The 18,487-nt window shown below is 44.1% G+C and overlaps 2 protein-coding genes across 3 annotated transcripts; both read right to left on the reverse strand.

Moving 5' to 3' along the window:
- Positions 1–1,249: 1,249 nt before the first annotated feature.
- Positions 1,250–7,031, reverse strand: LOC101061520 (radial spoke head protein 6 homolog A-like). Of its 2 annotated transcripts, XM_029828503.1 has the most exons (9): positions 5,720–7,031; positions 5,604–5,639; positions 5,046–5,182; positions 4,164–4,377; positions 3,781–4,080; positions 2,213–2,662; positions 1,990–2,134; positions 1,785–1,902; positions 1,250–1,699 (listed from the first exon to the last, which is right to left on the reverse strand). In XM_029828503.1, exons 2-9 carry the CDS (start codon positions 5,628–5,630, stop codon positions 1,471–1,473), a joined length of 1,620 nt encoding a protein of 539 aa, XP_029684363.1. In that variant the 5' UTR covers positions 5,631–5,639; positions 5,720–7,031; the 3' UTR covers positions 1,250–1,470. The 2 variants fall into 2 exon arrangements, with proteins under 2 accessions (XP_029684363.1, XP_029684362.1); XM_029828502.1 differs by having other exon boundaries at positions 5,604–7,031.
- Positions 7,032–10,450: 3,419 nt separating this feature from the next.
- On the reverse strand, positions 10,451–18,426 carry LOC115247290 (radial spoke head protein 4 homolog A-like). Its single transcript, XM_029828505.1, has 7 exons — positions 17,577–18,426; positions 15,197–15,413; positions 14,822–15,112; positions 11,347–11,796; positions 11,124–11,268; positions 10,918–11,035; positions 10,451–10,832 (listed from the first exon to the last, which is right to left on the reverse strand). The coding sequence occupies exons 1-7, from the start codon at positions 17,675–17,677 to the stop codon at positions 10,601–10,603; spliced, it is 1,554 nt and encodes a 517-aa protein (XP_029684365.1). The 5' UTR covers positions 17,678–18,426; the 3' UTR covers positions 10,451–10,600.
- Positions 18,427–18,487: the final 61 nt, after the last annotated feature.

Genomic DNA, 18,487 nt, shown 5'->3' on the forward strand with positions numbered 1-18,487 from the left:
GGTTCAAACCCAACAGCCGCTTACACACACACACACACACACAGACACACACACAGACACATGAGGGAGGAAGCAAGGAATTACTCCAATATGCTGTTTATAATCGAGTGGAACATCTTCACCAGGTTACTGCTGATACACATCCCTCTTTATTAGGATCTAATTTATCTTGAGTTTGAAAAAGGGCATTATTATCTCTGGTTCTACATGCTAGGAAAATACCCACACTTAAATATTAAGTACTTTCAACAGGATGGTGTGGCGATGTCTGGTTGATAATTTAATTCATAATTGTTCCAAAATTTCTACTGTTCAGATATCCTTTTTGGGCATGGTTAAGTGTGATTGTGCTGTAATTTATGATTCACCCAAATATCTTCTTTTTCAATAGGCAATTCTTTGTAGGATTTGTTCAGTTGCTTTTAGTTTTTCCAGTATTGCAGTTCATTACTTTTTCTGAGGCCATTGGTGTGTTTTTCTGAGCTCTGCATCAAAACACTTGTTATTGGTTTTGTTTAGATGTTGCTGATTTCTTCATGTTTGATAGAGTAGCCAGATGTTCAAAGCTTAACTTTCCTAGAATTTTAGCAAAACAGTTGCCCGTGCAGACAACCCCTATTGAACTGTTTTGCTGCCAAATATATGTTAGTAGTGATTTCGGTTGTGTTGCTACCATGGTGGGAGCAATGTGTGTCTCCCATGAGTCTCCTTGTAGCCTGCCATTAAAAATGTTTAGTCCTAGTGATCAACACAGCTGTAGTAGTTTAATTTTTTTGTCATATTTTTCCTGGATATGTATGTATGTATGTATGTATGTACAGTATGTATGTATTTGTCCCTGTGTTCATTAATGTCAGGAGTTTTGCCTGGTCAAGCATTGATGCCCCCACAGACGAGGAGCTTACCCTGGGTCTGTTAGTGAAGGATATTATCACCAAGGTGTGAAAAACAGTTTTTTTTAAGAGTATGGGAATATTGCACATACGTTTTTTTCTGCTGAGATTGTATCCATTTAATTTAAGCATAACCTTAGATTCACCTATATTTCTGTTTGATCTTAAGTTTTGTATATATATATATATATATATATACACACACACACACACACACCCACATACATACATACATATACACACATGCATATATATATACACACACACACACGTACAGTATATTATATATATATATAATCCTCCTCTCCTCTCTTCTCCTCTCTCCTCACCCAGTAGATCAGTTATGTTATTTCTTGTGTAGTTTTCTGCTTGTGTAGTTTTATTTATATATATATATAAACCAATGCATTAATGTACCACTGTTCAACAATATCTGACATCTATTTGACAATAAAATGTTGCATATTTATTCATATCTGTGTTTACTCATTATTGTCCAGTTTGAAAACAGGTCATAAATGCTACTGATTGTGGTACCATTATAATAGTTTCCTAATCATCACTCTGTTTAAATCTCTCATTCATCTTCATCATCATCCTCATCAGAGTTTTCGATATCCTCCTGAGAATCTTCCTGCTCTTCCAAAGCTGCTCTATATTCCACTTCCTCTTCCACTGTTGGGTCAAGGGCCTCCGTGATATCTAATCCGCTGGGATATTCATCTTGTGGTGGCAGGGGTAGGGGTGGGCTGTACCCTTCCCCTGAATATTTCAAACCCCATCCAATGTACATATTTTCAAATTTTCTAGAAGAATATAACATATGGGTTTGTTATAGCATTTTCTCACCACTAGGAATCGTAAACAAGGGCAGAATGTGGTAGTTCTTACTTTCCACAGGCATATGCATGAGCCCCAGACCAGACGTTTGAATGTAACACAGCTACTGCGTGGTCAGGAATCAGACTGGAAGACAACCTTAAGGTCCATGGAGGAGTGTTGAAAATTTCTAGGAAGGATTATTAGACATTAATTTTGTTCCAATAGACAGTTCGCGATTAAAACTAGGACTAGGTTTTTAAAGGTGAGAGACTACCTGCATCTTGGGAGACAGGTGTAAGGAGTGGGGGCCCAACCTCTGGCTCAGGCTCCTCTGATTCTTCTTCCAATTCTTCATTCTCTCCTTCCTCATCCAAATGTGCACTTTTTTTCACAACCATGTTCAGCCAAGTACAGCGACCCTTTAAAGTCCATATTTACACAATAATGACATCACTTGAGAAAACTGTCTTTGTGCTTACTTTGGATGACTTTCATACCTGTGGGAGGATGTGTTGAACATGGTGGACCCAGGAAGACAATGATGTTGCCATTTCAGAACCTGGAATACCTTCAAAGTCAGGATTCACTTCATTGCTGCCCTGGGGCAAATCAGCCTCCTCTTCATCTTCTTCCTCATTAGACTGGTAAAAGCCCTTCGGGCTAACATGTGTGCCAGCTGAAATCCGGGCAATCTGTGCTCTCAAATAGTTGGCTTCATTCCCAGGGAAGGGTGGGTAGCTTATAATTGGGGACTCCAGCCTCCCAGTGAAATATTTGCGAATTTGGCGTGCAGCATTGATCTGTGCAGGGCTAACAGTAGGAAGCTTTTTCCATGGAAGACCAGGCTCAATGCACACATAGTACACAAATTTGTTAGCACCTGTTCCAATGTCCTCTTTTGGCACTGCTGGTTGGGGATTGTAGGCCACGGAAGGCAGTGGAGCCATCTAAAATTGTCATACATGGGACAAATGTTATGTTGACTGTAAAAAGATTGAAACAACTTTCCTTGTGTTGCTAAAAAACAGAATAAAAACAGGTAAAGAAGGTTAAAAAAGGTATATTACAGAACAGAATAAAAACAGGTAAATAATACAGTTGAGTGAGTGACTTTCAGTTCTATAAGAGGGACTGTCAATAAATCTAAAGCTGTAACTGCAGGGAGTTCAGGGTAAATTTATAAATCCAGGGCCTTTGGTGCATGTCTTAATTGCAGGAACCTCCCTTGAATTTACAGGAACTTTTACTGAACCTAACTGAGTCACTGGAGCAGGGTAGGGAATTAGATTAGGGAATTAGATCACCCCTGAAAACCTCCACAGTGGGGCTTGAGGATTACTTGGCACTGATTAGCTAAACCTAGAGAATGGCGTGAAACGGAGCCCAGCAGATGAGAAGCATTTGTGTGACTGACTGACTTTCAGAGTGTCAACAAATATAAAGTTTGTAACTACCTTTTTTTTTTAAATGAAGAAAGAATGTGAGTATAATGTAACCAGGTATTAAAGATAGATTAGACCACACCATTACTCTAGATCAGGGACAGGCAATTTCAGTTCTGGAGGGGACCCAAGGAAGTGTGACCCCAGGTGAAAGTGTTGTCTACCTGTGTTATAGAAAACCCAGCTTGAATCGGACTGAAGGACTGGAGTTGTCCACCCTTGCTCTAGATGGCATATCAGCCTCTATTCTCTCTTTGAGGAATCATGGACTAACTATTTATGCTAATTGCTGGCTAGCTTTACAAACTCACAGTTGAAACAGATTATCTGTTAACCGTTACCCTAATGGGTATTCTGAAATTATTGTTCACTGACACAGGAATGATACACTCAAATGTATCCTGTTTTTTCCAGTTTTTGCAAAATATTGACTAGTGTGCCCTGGGAGTCTCGTCTACTTGAGTATGATCACGATGGCAGTCTGAAGTTAAATGTAAATCCTGTATCCAACCTCAAACATGTTGTGTTTGAACTCTTCTCTTCTATTTGAGTTCCTTGTTCACTCTCACTAGTAGTTGTGTTGACAGTCTTCTTTTCTCTCTTACACACATCCACTTTCTTACCTCATCCTCATTATCTTCAAGTTCTGCATTTGTCTCCTCTTCCTCAGTTATTTCATCTGATTTCTGTTCTTCTTCTTCCTCTTCCTCTTCCTCTCCTTCTCTGTACGTAGCTTCGGCAATGATATAGTTATTCTCTCTTCCCAAAATTTTCCCCCACAGTCGGCAATGTGGTAATTGCTCTGACTGAGCCAGCTGCTTAAGAGCGAGGATTATCCTCTGCATCTCTATTCTGCCCAAACCCACTCCAGCCTGCTCCATGTAGAAGCTAATCTCATTCAAATTAGGGAGGGGAGTATCCACCTGAAGAAGAAAAAGTGACACATGTAATATGGTTTGGGAAAAAATGCTCAGACCAGTTTTGAGGTGAAAAGGCAAATTAATACCAGCTCCTCTTCCTGTTCTGTCTGACAAAAGAGCAGTCGATGCTTCTCGGCTAGCTCATCGGCAACAGTAGTCTCTGGAAGCTTTGGTAGAGCTCTCTCATTATCTAAACAGAAACTCTGCTTTATCTCATGGCTCATGTCCTCAATTATATCCATCACATTATTTGGACGTTCGTCTGTCACTTTGATCAGCAGCTGAGTGAGGTGATCATACCTGGAGAACATAAGCAAACCATTCCACAATGGTACTTTAGAGAAGAATATTTAAAAATAAATTCTCTTTTCATAGAAAAGGTTATTCCAGGTATATCTATATAGTGTGATCGGTTTGATAATGCAGCACTGCTTTGTGGCTTGGAGTTTTTTTCCCTCCCTAAAAATTCTTCAAGTATCAAAGATTAATAAAGCTTTGGGTAACCAATTTAAAAGTAATGTGACTTAATTCTGATACCAAAATTAAATCTACATTAAAACTACATCTAATTTTATGTGTAATCCATCCTATAACATATTAGTAACCACCATTCTAAAAATCTAGATTCCAAAATCATATCATTGTAAGTAGTTGATTGAAGTTTAATCTTAATCAATCAGCGATCTTAGACACCATGATCTATCACAATTAAAACAGCTTAATTGGGACCTGGGTGCAGTTCCTAAAAATGTCATTAACATACTGCAAAATCCCTCATTATCCATTTGTTTCATGTAGTCTTTACCTGTTAATTTCCACATTTGTGCATGATTATGACAGCAACTGTCAAAAATCTAATCCCATTTCCTTGTAACAGACTGCTGATGCTTTATATATTTAACATTTTAATTGGTAGCAAATGAGGAACACAATATAAAGTGTTTTCAGAACAATGCTAATGTACTTACAAATTCAGGTCCCCTGTGGTTTCACATTTCATCAGAAAAGCTTTGAGTGAGCTTGCGTCATGTGGTGTTTTCTGACTTTTCTCTGTCTGTCGCTCTGGATGCTCCATTTTCTGATCACATTTGCCATTGATAGGAGTCTGCAGGCAACAGTGGCATAAAGAATATAAACTATTTGCAGCTTGAATCATAGAAAAACACAAGATAATTCTACAGAACTTGTGTTCCTCTACCTCTGGTCCACCTGTTCTACTCTAATATGCCATAAAATTATTTCCTAAAATAAAAAAATCTCAAATCATGAGACAATATTTTTTGTTTGTTAACAAGAAAAATTAAAACTAAACTCTAGACACTCAAAAATGACAGTTCTCAACATTTTTTGTATTTTAAACATATGAATGCAGTCAGAAGTTTTGGCCTTCATGTATGTTCAGAAGTCCCCCTTTCTCACCCACAAAAACAGCGCAGAACTAGCGATTGAACATCACATTATCCGCCCTACATTTTAGCAGAGGATAGGTTTATGACATTACCATAATTCTGTTTTTAATATCTTACCTTGTTATCATTTGTAGTTTCTGCCATATTTCGTGACTGGTTGAAGTTAATGGATATCATTAATATAAAGACAGTTGTACTACAATGTAGCATAGTTGTAATCAAGTTCATTTTACCTTTGATCATTAAAAGATTAAAGGCCAATTTGATCCTTTCAACTTCAAGGTTTTTTTTGAAGACTTTTCCATGTCTTGTTATATCGCTCTCCCTCAATGAGAGCTTCCTTGCGGCCCACTGGGCATATCAGGTCTATCCCAATGAAACTCGGCAATCAGGTTAAGATACAATATAAAGGAATGATGCACCCTGAAGCATTCCTCAGGCCCATACCCCTTCCAATCTGTCCCAGATACTGGAGGCCCCAACCCCAGTGGCAGAATGAGGGGAATAGTGGCTGGTGGAGATAGGTTTTAACTGAGAAACATGGAAAGTGTGATGGATCATTATGGATTCAGGTAGGGTCAACTGCAGAGGGATTAATAACCTTTTCAATCGGGAAAAGGTCAGTAGATAGGAGCTGAGTTACGGTGGCGGTTAGCAGAACGCTGGTTAGAGTCCTGGGTGCGCTCCTTCACACTGCCCTCTGGATGAATTCCTGCACTGACGTAACCGCTATATCCCCTACCTGGGACAAGAGTAAAGGGGGTGCTGATAGCTCAGTAATGCCTCAAAAGGGGATAAGCCAGTAGTAGAGCACTTCACCCAGGAAAGATGGGTACTCCACTGAGAAGGGTTGGTGGCAGCAATGCAGGGAATGGCTGACTCAAGGTATATATTTGCACTCTTGGACCAACCATTAGACTGGGGGTGATAATCAGAAAAAAGGTTATTCAAGCTGACTGAGGCTCCCAGGGCCTTTTCAGGGCCCTGTAGGAATACCATGTAGGAATACCATGAACATGAAATGTGGTCTACAAGGAGGTTAGTAGTCTCTAGAGTGGTGGGGAGTTTAGGCAGGGTTAGGAATTGGACGGCCTTTGAGAACTGATCCACAACCGTTAGAATGACCGTGTTCCTCTTTCCAAGGGGAGGCCATGTTAGCCCACAGAACTCCCCAAACAGTTGACAAGTACTGGCAGGCCAAGCAGGCTGCAGTGTAAGCTGTCCAAGAGGTGAAAACTTGGGTTTGGGAGGAGTTCGGGGAAGCCATGTAGAAAGAATATCGGTCAGCCTTGAAAAAAATTCTGGAAAACCAGTTGGTGTGTTAGGAGGGGGAAGCAGAGCTCTGCTAACACTCTTTATAGTGCGGGTGGGGACCTTCTGACTTAAACTGGGGATATTGTCAGACAATGGATGGAATACTTCAAGGAGCTCAATCCTGTTGTCACGCCTTCCACTAAGAAAGTAGGGGCTGGGGACTCTGAGGAGGACTCTGCCATCACCCAAGCCGAAGTCACAGAGGTAGTTACCAAAATCCTCGGTGGCAGGGCGTTGGGGGTGGATGAGATCCGCCCTGAGTACCTCAAGTCTTTAGATATTGTAGGGTTGTCTTGGTTGCACGCCTCTGCAACATTGCATGGCAGTCGGGGACAGTTGGAGTGCCAGACCAGGGTGGTTGTACCTCTTTTTAAAAAGGGGTATTGGAGGGTGTGTTCTAACTATAGTGAGATCACACTCCTCAGCCTCACTGGGAAGGTCTACGCCCAGGTACTGGCCGATAATCGATCCCCGGATTCAGTAGGAAAAATATGTTTTTTCTTCCCGGCCGTGAAACACTGGACCAGCTCAATATCCTCAGTAACATTTGTTTTGTTGATCTGGAAAAGCCATTCGACCGTGTCCCTCGAGGTATCCTGTGGGGAGTGCTCCATGAGTAAGGGGTCCGAGGCCCTCTGTTAAGGGCTGTCCAGTCTCTGTACCACCGGTGCAAGACTTTTGTTTGCATTGCCGACAGCAAGTCAAACCTGTTTCCTGTGCATGTTGGACTTTGGCAGGGCTGTCCTTTGTCACCAGTTCTATTCATAGCCTTTGAGAACGACAGGATTTCATCCTTGCTTTTTGCAGAGGATGTTGTCCTACTGGCCTTCCTAAAGCAAGACCTCCAGCATGCACTGGCAGGTTGCTGCTGAGTGCAAATCAGTTGGGATGAAAATTAGCATCCCCATATCCGAGGTGATGTTTCTTGACTGGAAAAGGGTGGTTTGCCCTCTCGAGGTCGGTGGAGAAGTCATGCCTCAGGAGTTTGTTCACGAGTGAGGGAAGGATGGAGTGTGAGAATGACAGGTGGATTGGTGGAACTTTTGCAGTTATGTAGTCGGTGTAATGGACCCTCATGGTGAAGTGAGAGGTTTGTTGAAAGGTGAAGCTCTTGATTTACCGGTCAGTCTACCCTCCTACTCTCACCTATGTTTATGAACTTCGGGTAATGTCCTAAAGAACAAGATAGAGGACACAAGTGGCTAAAATGAGTTTCCTCCACAGAGTGGCTGGGCGCTCCATTAGAGATTGGGTAAGAAGCTCAGTCACTCAGGAAGAGCTTAGAGAGCCGCTGCATCTTCACATCGAGAGGAGTCAACTAAGGTGGCTTGGGCACCTATTTCAGATGCCCTAGGGAGGTGTTCCAGGCATATCCCACTAGGAGGAGGCCCAGAAGCAGACCCAGGACACGCTGGAGAGACTATGACTATGTACTTCCACATATACATTTTGAGACAACTGGGGAGAAAGACACAGGTGTGCTGGATTGTGTTGATTGTGGTTGTGACAAAGTTTAAGGAGAAACTGCACTAGGAGTGGTGAAGGACTGAAAGCGATGATGGACTGGTGATGGGAGGACTGGAGGAACCCTGCCCGATTGGATTGACTATGCTGGCAGCAGCCTTGACAAACCCTTACAGGTTTCTTCCCTCCAGGGTGGATAACCAAAAACATTGGAGGACGACATGTCAACAAGTCATTCTTGATTAATGAGCCCATTTCAGTAGGTCTGACCTCAATGCCAAGGGAACAAACTTAAACTGGTTGGGGCAGGCACTGAGGCTTGGCTGACCCTTAATAGCTGCCTTCAGCCTCTCTTCAATCTCCAAGGACAGTCACCACTACAAGGTGGTGAGAAAGAATGGGAGTTACATCCTGGTCAGGCTTATGCCCTTTCTGGAACTGATGAGAGCTTGATGTTATGGTAAGAGATTGTGAAATTAAATCTGATAAAACAAAACAAACAAAAAAAAACCCCACAAAGACTATCGGCCTGGTGAGAGGTAATCTTGTTTGTCTGGCTACTGGTTGGTCAAAAGTTACTCCAAGATTCCTCACAGAGAGACTATAGTCTAATGTTTGTTGGCCACTACTTAATGCACTAACCAACACCCATGCCTCGGTCACTCCACACACCCAACTTGCTCTTACTGCCTATTCATTGACATCATCTAGTCATGATTTGTAATTTATGCTTGAACCTTTTTTTTCTGTTAAATAAACATTGTGTTAATTTTGACCACAGTGTGTCTGTCATGGCTGTAAGAGCCAGGCTGTGGCACAGGTCTTGTGTTCGGTCAAAATGAGAAAAGCTTCTTTGGTGCCCTCAAGCCAATGGCATCACTGCCTCTAATGACATCTCCCTTGCCAACAGCTCCTGGTTTTCGATTTTGTAATTCCTCTCAACAGATGACAGGCAGTGGTAGAAGAAAGGGCCAGGGTGGAACTTGCGGTTAATCTTGAGAAAGGATGGTCCCCATCCCTACATTTGAAGTATCCACTTCTACCACAAACTGACACTCTGGTATCTGAAGGATGGTTGAAGACATGGAAAAACTGTTATGCAGTAGGGGACCACTGAAGTGACCCTTGGTGGATATCAGGGCTGTGAGGGGGGACTGTAACACAACTGTGGTTCCTGAAAAAACAGCTATAAATGCAAAACCCAGGAATCATTGCAATTGCTTCTGAGTCTCTGGAACAAGCAAAGAAGTGGCTGCTAAAACCTTTGCTCGATCCATCTGGATCTTTCCTACAGACATGATGTAACCAAGAAAGGAGACTGAGGAGGCATGAAATTCTCTGCCTTAACAAAAAGTTAGTGCTTCATATTATACTGTAATATAATATGGATATGGCCTCCATAATCAATAGAAGGCCGAAGGCCGATTCAAGGATGAGTAATGTCTGGTGACGTGCCAGGTCATTTGCACAGTCCTAGGGCCAATGTGGTGGCAATGAAGACCTCCCTGAAGTTGTAATATTCCCTGGGCACACAGGTGAGGTCTGGAAAACATAGAGACGAGTAGATGCCAGAAGCGACAGTCTAATCGAAAGAGTCAATTTATGGGTTAAGAAACAATGGCAGACAGGGTGATGGTAAGGGTAAGGGTAAAAAGTGAAGTGTTTTCAGCCGTGTACCAGACATGCACGCCAGAGATTTCTGGTGCGTTCTACTGCGTTCTGCTGCAGATGGACATTTATTTACAGAATAAATGTCCATTCGGAATACTGGCAGACATTAGAGGAGCAAGAGAGACTCAACCTATCTGCAGGCTTAAACACACTCTCTGCCAGATTGTAATGTCAATGGAGGCAATGAAAATCTGCACCAAAATGCAACACACAAACAGTAGAGGATTAAATACTGTGGAAAAGGGTGTAAAATTGGTTGATGTCTGGGGAGAAAGAAATATGTGTGCAGGATTGTGCTGATTGTGATGGAGCAGGCTGTAACAAATTGTAAAGCTTTGTTTTATTAAGGGAAACATAATAGTTACTGTTGGCCATAACTATACCAATAAAACAGTCACAAACCTTCACACACACATATACATACGTATGTATATACATACATACACCCCCCTGGAAGAGCTGATGGAAATGGCTGGGGAGAGGGCTGTCTGGGCATCCCTCCTGAAGCTGCTGCCCCTGCGACCCGGATCCGGATAAGCGGGAGAAAATGAAACAAAACGAAACACACACACACACACACTATACACACCCAAACGCACAACTACACACAAGTACACAGACACACACACACACACATTTTCTAGTCATCACACTGTTTAACTGTCTCAGTCATCATTTTCATCCTCCTCCTCATCAGAGTTTTCGATATCCTCCAGAGAATCTTCCTGCTCTTCCAAAGCTGCTCTATATTCCACTTCCTCTTCCACTGTTGGGTCAACGGCCTCTGTGATATCTAATCCGCTGGGATATTCGTCTTGTGGTGGCAAGGGTAGGGGTGGGCTGTACCCTTCCCCTGAATATTTCAAACCCCATCCAATATACATATTTTCAAATTTTCTAGAAGAATATAGCATATGGGTTTGTTATAGCATTTTCTTACCATTAGGAATCATAAACAAGGGCAGAATGTGGTAGTTCTTACTTTCCACAGGCATATGCATGAGCCCCAGGCCAGACGTTAGAATGTAACACAGCTACTGCGTGGTCAGGAGTCAGACTGGAAGACAACCTTAAGGTCCATGGAGGAGTGTTGAAAATTTCTAGGAAAGGATTAATAAACATTAATATTGTTCCAATAGACAGTTAGCGATTAAAGCTAGTACTAGGTTTTTAGAGGTGGGAGACTACCTGCATCTTGGGAGACAGGTGTAAGGAGTGGGGGCCCAAGCTCTCTCTCAAGCTCCTCTGATTCTTCTTCCAATTCTTCATTCTCTCCTTCCTCATCCAAATGTGCACTTTGTTTCACATCCATGTTCAGCCAAGTACAGCGACCCTTTAAAGTCCATATTTACACAATAATGACATCACCTGAGAAAACTGTCTTTGCGCTTACTTTAGATGACTTTCATACCTGTGGGAGGATGTGCTGAGCATGGTGGACCCAGGAAGACAATGATGTCGCCATTTCAGAAACTGGAATACCTTCAAAGTCAGGATTCACTTCATTGCTGCCCTGGGGCAAATCAGCCTCCTCTTCATCTTCTTCCTCATTAGACTGGTAAAAGCCCTTCGGGCTAACATGTGTGCCAGCTGAAATCCGGGCAATCTGTGCTCTCAAATAGTTGGCTTCATTCCCAGGGAAGGGTGGGTAGCTTATAATTAGGGACTCCAGCCTCCCAGTGAAATATTTGCAAATTTGGCGTGCAGCATTGATCTGTGCAGGGCTAACAGTAGGAAGCTTTTTCCATGGAAGACCAGGCTCAATGCACACATAGTACACAAATTTGTTAGCACCTGTTCCAATGTCCTCTTTTGGCACTGCTGGTTGGGGACTATAGGCCACGGGAGGCAGTGGAGGCATCTAAAATTGTCATACATGGGACAAATGTTATGTTGATTGTAAAAAGATTGAAACAACTTTCCTTGTGTTGCTAAACAACAGAATAAAAACAGGTAAAGAAGGTTAAAAGGTTTACTACAGAACAGAATAAAAACAGGTAAATAATACAGTTGAGTGAGTGACTTTTAGTTCTATAAGAGGGACTGTCAATAAATCTAAAGCTGTAACTGCAGGAAGTTCAGGGTAAATTTATAAATCCAGAGCCATTGGTGCATGTCTTAACTGGGTTAAGGTTAAAAAAGGTATATTACAACAGCTGCTGTTTACTCAATATTTATTAACCCAGTGATGTGTGAACAGATAGAGCTTGCAGCGATAAAGTGGAACAAAAAAATGTCAATCCTCTACCGCTTATCCAGGGTCGGGTCGCGGGGGCAGCAGCCGAAGAAGAGAAGCCCAGACTTCCCTCTCCCCAGCTACTTCTTCCAGCTCATGGAGGCCAAACACATGTTGACTGGTTGGGCAAACTCCCATGCACCCTTGAAGACCCTGCTGAGGGTGTAGAGCTGGTCCACTGTTCCACGCCCAGGACGAAAACCACATTGCTCCTCCTGAATCCGAGGTATGACTATCCGGCGGAGCCTCCTCTCCAGTACCCCTGAATAGACCTTACCAGGGAGGCTGAGGAGTGTGATCCCCCTATAGTTGGAACACACCCTCCGGTCCCCCTTCTTAAAAAGAGGGACTACCACCCCGGTCTGCTAATCCAGGGGCACCGCCCCCGATGTCCACGCAATGTTGCAGAGTCGAGTCAGCCACGACAGCCCTACAACATCCAGAGCCTTAAGGAACTCAGGGCAGATCTCATCCACCCCCGGGGCCTTGCCACCGAGGAGTTTTTTGACTACCTTGGCAACTTCAGCCCTGGAGATATGAGAGCCTATCCCCAGGTCCCCAGGCCCTGTTTCCTCATTGGAAGGCGTGTTTGTTGGATTGAGGAGGTCCTCGAAGTATTCCTTCCACCGATCCACGACATCCTGAGTTGAGGTCAGCAGCACACCATCACCACTATACACAGCGTTGACAGTGCACTGCTTCCCCTTCCTCAGATGCCGGATGGTGGTCCAGAACCTTTTCGAGGCCATCCGAAAGTCGTTCTCCATGGCCTCACCAAACTCTTCCCATGCCCGAGTCTTTGCCTCGGCAACCGCCGTAGCTGCACACCGCTTGGCCTGCTGGTACCTATCTGCTGCCTCAGGAGTCCCAAAGGCCAGTAAGGCCCGATAGGACTCCTTCAGCCTGACGGCATCCCTCACCACTGGTGTCCAGCAGCGGGTTCGGGTATTGCCGCCACGACAGGCACCAACCACCTTGCGGCCACAGCACCGGTCAGCCGCCTCAACAATGGAGGCAGGGAACATGGTCCACTCAGACTCAATGTCCCCCGCCTCCCCCGGGACATGGTCAAAGCTCTCCCGGAGGTGTGAGTTGAAGCTCCTTCTGACAGGAGACTCTGCCAGGCGTTCCCAGCAGACCCTCACAATACGTTTGGGTCTGCCAGGTCTGTCTGGCACCCCCCCACACCATCGGAGCCAACTCACCACCAGGTGGTGATCAGTTGACAGCTCCGCCCCTCTCTTCACCCGAGTGTCCAGAACATGCGGCCGCAAATCCGATGACGCGACCACGAAAGTCGATCATCGATCTGTGGCCTAAGGCGTCCTGGTGCCAAGTGCACATGTGGATGCCTTTATGCCTGAACAAGGTGTTTGTTATGGACAATCTAAGATGAGCACAGAAGTCCAATAACAAAACACCATTCGGGTTCAGATCAGGGGGGCTGTTCTTCCCAATCACACCTCTCCAGGTCACACTGTCATTGCCAACGTGAGCATTGAAGTCACCCAGGAGGACGACGGAGCCCCCAGAAGGAGCACTCTCCAGCACTCCCTCTAAGGACTCCAAAAAGGGTGGATACGTTGAACTGCTGTTTGGGCCATAGGCACAAACAACAGTCAGGATCCGTCCCCCCACCCGAAGGCGAAGGGTGGCTACCCTCTAATCCACCAGGGTAAACTCCAATATACAGGCACTGAGCTGGGGAGCAACCAGAATTGCCACCCCTGCCCGTCGCCTCTCACCATTGGCAACTCCAGAGTGGTAGAGAGTCCAACCCCTCTCGAGAAGACTGGTTCCAGAGCCCTTGCCGTGCATCGAGGTGAGGCTGACTATATCTAGTCAGAACTTCTCAACCTCGCGCACCAGCTCAGGCTCCTTTCCCACCAGAGAGGTGACATTCCATGTCCCTAGAGCCAGTTTATGCAGCCGGGGATCAGACCGCCAAGGTCCCTGCCTTCGGCCGCTACCCAACACACAATGCACCCGACCCCCTTTGGCCCTTCCTGCAGGTGGTGAGCCCACGGGAAGGGGGTCCCATGTTGCCTCTTCAGGCTGTGCCCGGCCGGACTCCATGGGCAGAGGTCCGGCCACCAGGCGCTCGCCAACGTGCCCCTCCCCCAGGCCTGGCTCCAGGAGGGGGCCCCGGTGACCTGCATCCGGGCAAGGGAAACGTAGGAACAATGTTGTTTTCCATCATTAGGGGGTCTTGGGCTACGCTTTGTCTGATCCCTCACCTAGGACCTGTTTGCCATGGGTGGCCCTACCAGGGGCATAAAGCTCCAGACAACGGAGCTCCTAGGATCATTGGGACACGCAAACCCCTCCACCACGATAAGGTGGTAGCCCAGGAGGGGCAAAAAAATGTCACATGGGTAAAACTGTCTGCACAGTTCATGGAGCTGTAGGAAATCTGTTATTGTTTTGTTTTTTGTTATCGTTAAAACAGTTTATCTGTTAACTGTTACCCTGAAGTCTGAAGTTAAATTTTGTAACTCCTTATTCTACCTCAAACATGTTGTGTTGGAACTCTTGCTCTCTACTGGAACCCTGAAGTCTTCCACCAATTTGGGTTCCTTGTGCGTTTGACTCTCACTAGTAGTTGTGTTGACAGTCTTCTTTTCTCTCTTACACACATCCACTTTCTTACCTCATCCTCATTATCCTCAAGTTCTGCCTTTGTCTCCTCTTCCTCAGTTATTTCATCTGATTTCTGTTCTTCTTCCTCTTCCTCTCCTTCCCTGTACGTAGCTTCAGCAATGATATAGTTACGCTCTCTTCCCAAAATTTTCCCCCACAGTCGGCAACGTGGTAATTGCTCTGACTGAGCCAGCTGCTTAAGAGCGAGGATTATCCTCTGCATCTCTATTCTGCCCAAACCCACTCCAGCCTGCTCCATGTAGAAGCTAATCTCATTCAAATTAGGGAGGGGAGTATCCACCTGAAGAAGAAAAAGTGACACATGTAATATGGTTTGGAAAAGAAATGCTCAGACCAGTTTTGAGGTGAAAAGGCAAAGTAATACCAGCTCCTCTTCCTGTTCTTCTGTCTGACAAAAGAGCAGTCGATGCTTCTCGGCTAGCTCATCGGCAACAGTAGTCTCTGGAAGCTTTGGTAGAGCTCTCTCATTATCTAAACAGAAACTCTGCTTTATCTCATGGCTCATGTCCTCAATTATATCCATCACATTATTTGGACGTTCATCTATCACTTTGATCAGCAGCTGAGTGAGGTGATCATACCTGGAGAACATAAGCAAAGCATTCCACAATGGTACTTTACAGAAGAATATTAAAAATTATGCTTTCATAGTAAAGGTCATTTAAGGTATATCTATATGGTGTGATTGGTTATATAATGCAGCACTACCTTATGGCTCGAGGGGATTTCCCCCTAAAGATTAGAGTGATAAAGGTTAATGGGCCATGGGTTCACTTTGAATGCCAATTTAAAATTTTACTTAATTGTGTCATCTTAAGTAAATTTACATTGAAGCTAGGGTTGGGCGAGTACCAAGACCAAGTATTGGTGTTGGGCTGAAATCAGCTTTATTTCATAGTCTCGATACTTGTAACGACTGTCAATAATCTAGGCAAGAAAACATCCAGTTCAGACAAATTTAACGTGCTGCCGATACAAACAAGGCTGCTGCCATCACAAAAACACTTTGCCCATTTGGTAATTCTATGAAATTAACACAGAGGACCAGACCATTACAGAATACAAACCCTGCAAGATGAAACTTGCAACAGGTGGTATGACAAGTAGTTTAATTCAAGCTTTCTGCTAATCTGAGCTGCCATATTCATCTTAATCTGCTGTTATATAGGCTATTCTAACAATGTGACAATGAGGCGTTAGGAAGAGTTCGAGACTGAAACTTAAACTTCACTTTAATGATCCCTTTGTGATGACTTGCTTAGGGAAATTTTAAAATTCCAGCAGAACATAAGACGAAACAGCACACAGAGGAACACATGGAAAATATGGTTTAGTTAAAATTATTGCACTATGGATGACAATGAGGTTATTGCACCAAAAGAAAAGTGTATGTTTCTGTGTGTGCACGTGTAGCAGAAGTAAGCTTAATATAGCAAGGGAGTCCAGCTTCATGGCGGCCAGCCTAATCAATTTATCCAGCCTGGATGTGTCCTTCTTGGATATACTGCAGATGTTGAGGGACTGCAGTCTCCTTAGGAAGTACCTCCTGCTTTGTGTCTTACCATACAGGTGGCTGGTGTGTGTTGTATATTCAAGTTTATTGTCCTGCCACAGCCTGAGGTATTTGTAAGAATCTACTGCCTCCACCTCAGTTCCCTCTAATAGGACTGGTCTTGGTCTTGGACTGGACCTCGCAAAGTCAATCACCGGCTTCTTCATCTTAGAGGTGTTGAGCTGTAAGTCGTTACTGTGGCACCATGCAGCAAAATCCCCTACAAGTCTCCAATAGTGCCGTACTCCTCTCTATCATCCCTAATACACCCAGCGATGGCTGTGTCATCGGCGTACTTGGCGTATTGAATATGACACAGCTACGAGTTGTAGCAGAAGTCCAAGGTGTACCTTGGTTGCATTAAAAAGTTGAAAATATCCATAGGATATAAAAAAAACAAAAACAAACACAATCTCTTCACGTGAAGAGTAAAAGTACTCTTCCGAGGTACTTGAACACTCACCGGCCAAGTGTACCTCTCCGGACGTGGGATGAGGCCTTATGCTGTCTTCCGAATGCTAACAGCCAGTTTTTATATTCACTCAGGAATGCACTGTAAGACAAATTCCCAACCAGGTCCACCCTCTACATATCTTGTGTTTTTGGAACAAACTACCTGTCCTAGCATCTTTCAAGGACATGAGACACCAGAGGCCTAGCAGACAACTTAGCTTTGGAAAATGCACTGATGTCATGAAAATGCCATTCAAAACTCAGCATGAGCTGTCAGATGATGAGTGAATAAGGAGAACATGTAGTGTCATACTAAGCAAGGACACACCAGTACATGCTAACATTGTTCATAGCTGTGATGATTAAAGTTTAGTATTCTGGATGAATATATGAGGAGTCACAGCTAAAACATTATCACACACAGAGCCTTCTGCTGCCTCAATGCGCGCAGAGCTTCTTGATGACGTTGACATGTAAATGAGTCTATTCATCAGGTAACTAATTAAACAGCGCCCCCACATGCCAGGTGGTGGTGGTGGTGGTGGTGGTGGTGGTGGTGGTGGTGGTGGTGGTGGTGGGGGGGGGGGGGGGGGGGGGGTCCAGGTACCGTCCAGGTACTAAAAATGTTAATTTATTTCATGTAAATATATATACTCTGCTTTATTTCACATTTTAATTGGTACCGAGTGAGCAAGAAATTATGACTTTGGAAATGAAGCAAGGATGCTGATGTACTTACAGATTCGGTTCGCCTGCGGCGTCACTTTTCATCAGAAAAGCCTTGAGCGCGCTGGCGTCACGGAGCGCTTTCTGACCTTTCTCTGTCTCTGGATGCTCCATTTTCTGATCAGCTCTTTGACTGGAAGTCAGTCGATCACCAGCAACAATGTTTTCAAGACCTCGAATGATCTCTGATGGCGTTGTGGCGAGTTTCTATGGTTACCGAAACACTCCCACTGTGGCCTTTACTCCCGAACAAGCCTGTTACAGGCTGCAGATTTTTTTTTTCCCCTTCCTTCATTTTGATTGTTCGTGACTTTATCAGAAATATGAACTTATGCTTTTCTAACGACCTGTGACGTCACAGCTCCGATCACGTCGAGTGTGTCGTGAACACCGAACTTTGTACTTATCTGCAGCAGCGGCGGACACATTTCTGCCTCGACAGTGGACAGACATGATGCTGGGCCGACACCATAGCACTGAAACTGCTGCTGGTTTTCTCTCGCCATGCATAGTGATGCTGCATTTATAGTAAAGTCCATCAAGTGTTATTAGTGCATGGAAACAACACAATTATGTATCACTATTACTGCCATCAAACCATTTCATATAAACCTGTTCAGAAAGGTTCATTTGTCCAGGGTGGGTAGGTGAGAGAAAAAGCTAGAGGATGGACAGACAGACAGGACGATTCTCCAGGATGTATCCCAGCACTCGCCTGAAAGCAGCTTTTATGAGCGAAGGTTCTATATCAATTAGTAAATGATTACTTTTTGTTTAGCTGATATACTTGTATAGCATGAAGGTAAAATCATGCAGAGAAATTAAACCTTGATTTATTGTTAAGTTAGTTCAGTGGTTCCTAAAACTCAAAAACTGATAACATATCAGTTTTTGTGCCGTGTGAGGATCTACCTGCACATGTTA

This window comes from Takifugu rubripes, chromosome 20 (assembly GCF_901000725.2).
Source record: "Takifugu rubripes chromosome 20, fTakRub1.2, whole genome shotgun sequence".
In the NCBI taxonomy this organism is placed as follows: domain Eukaryota; kingdom Metazoa; phylum Chordata; class Actinopteri; order Tetraodontiformes; family Tetraodontidae; genus Takifugu; species Takifugu rubripes.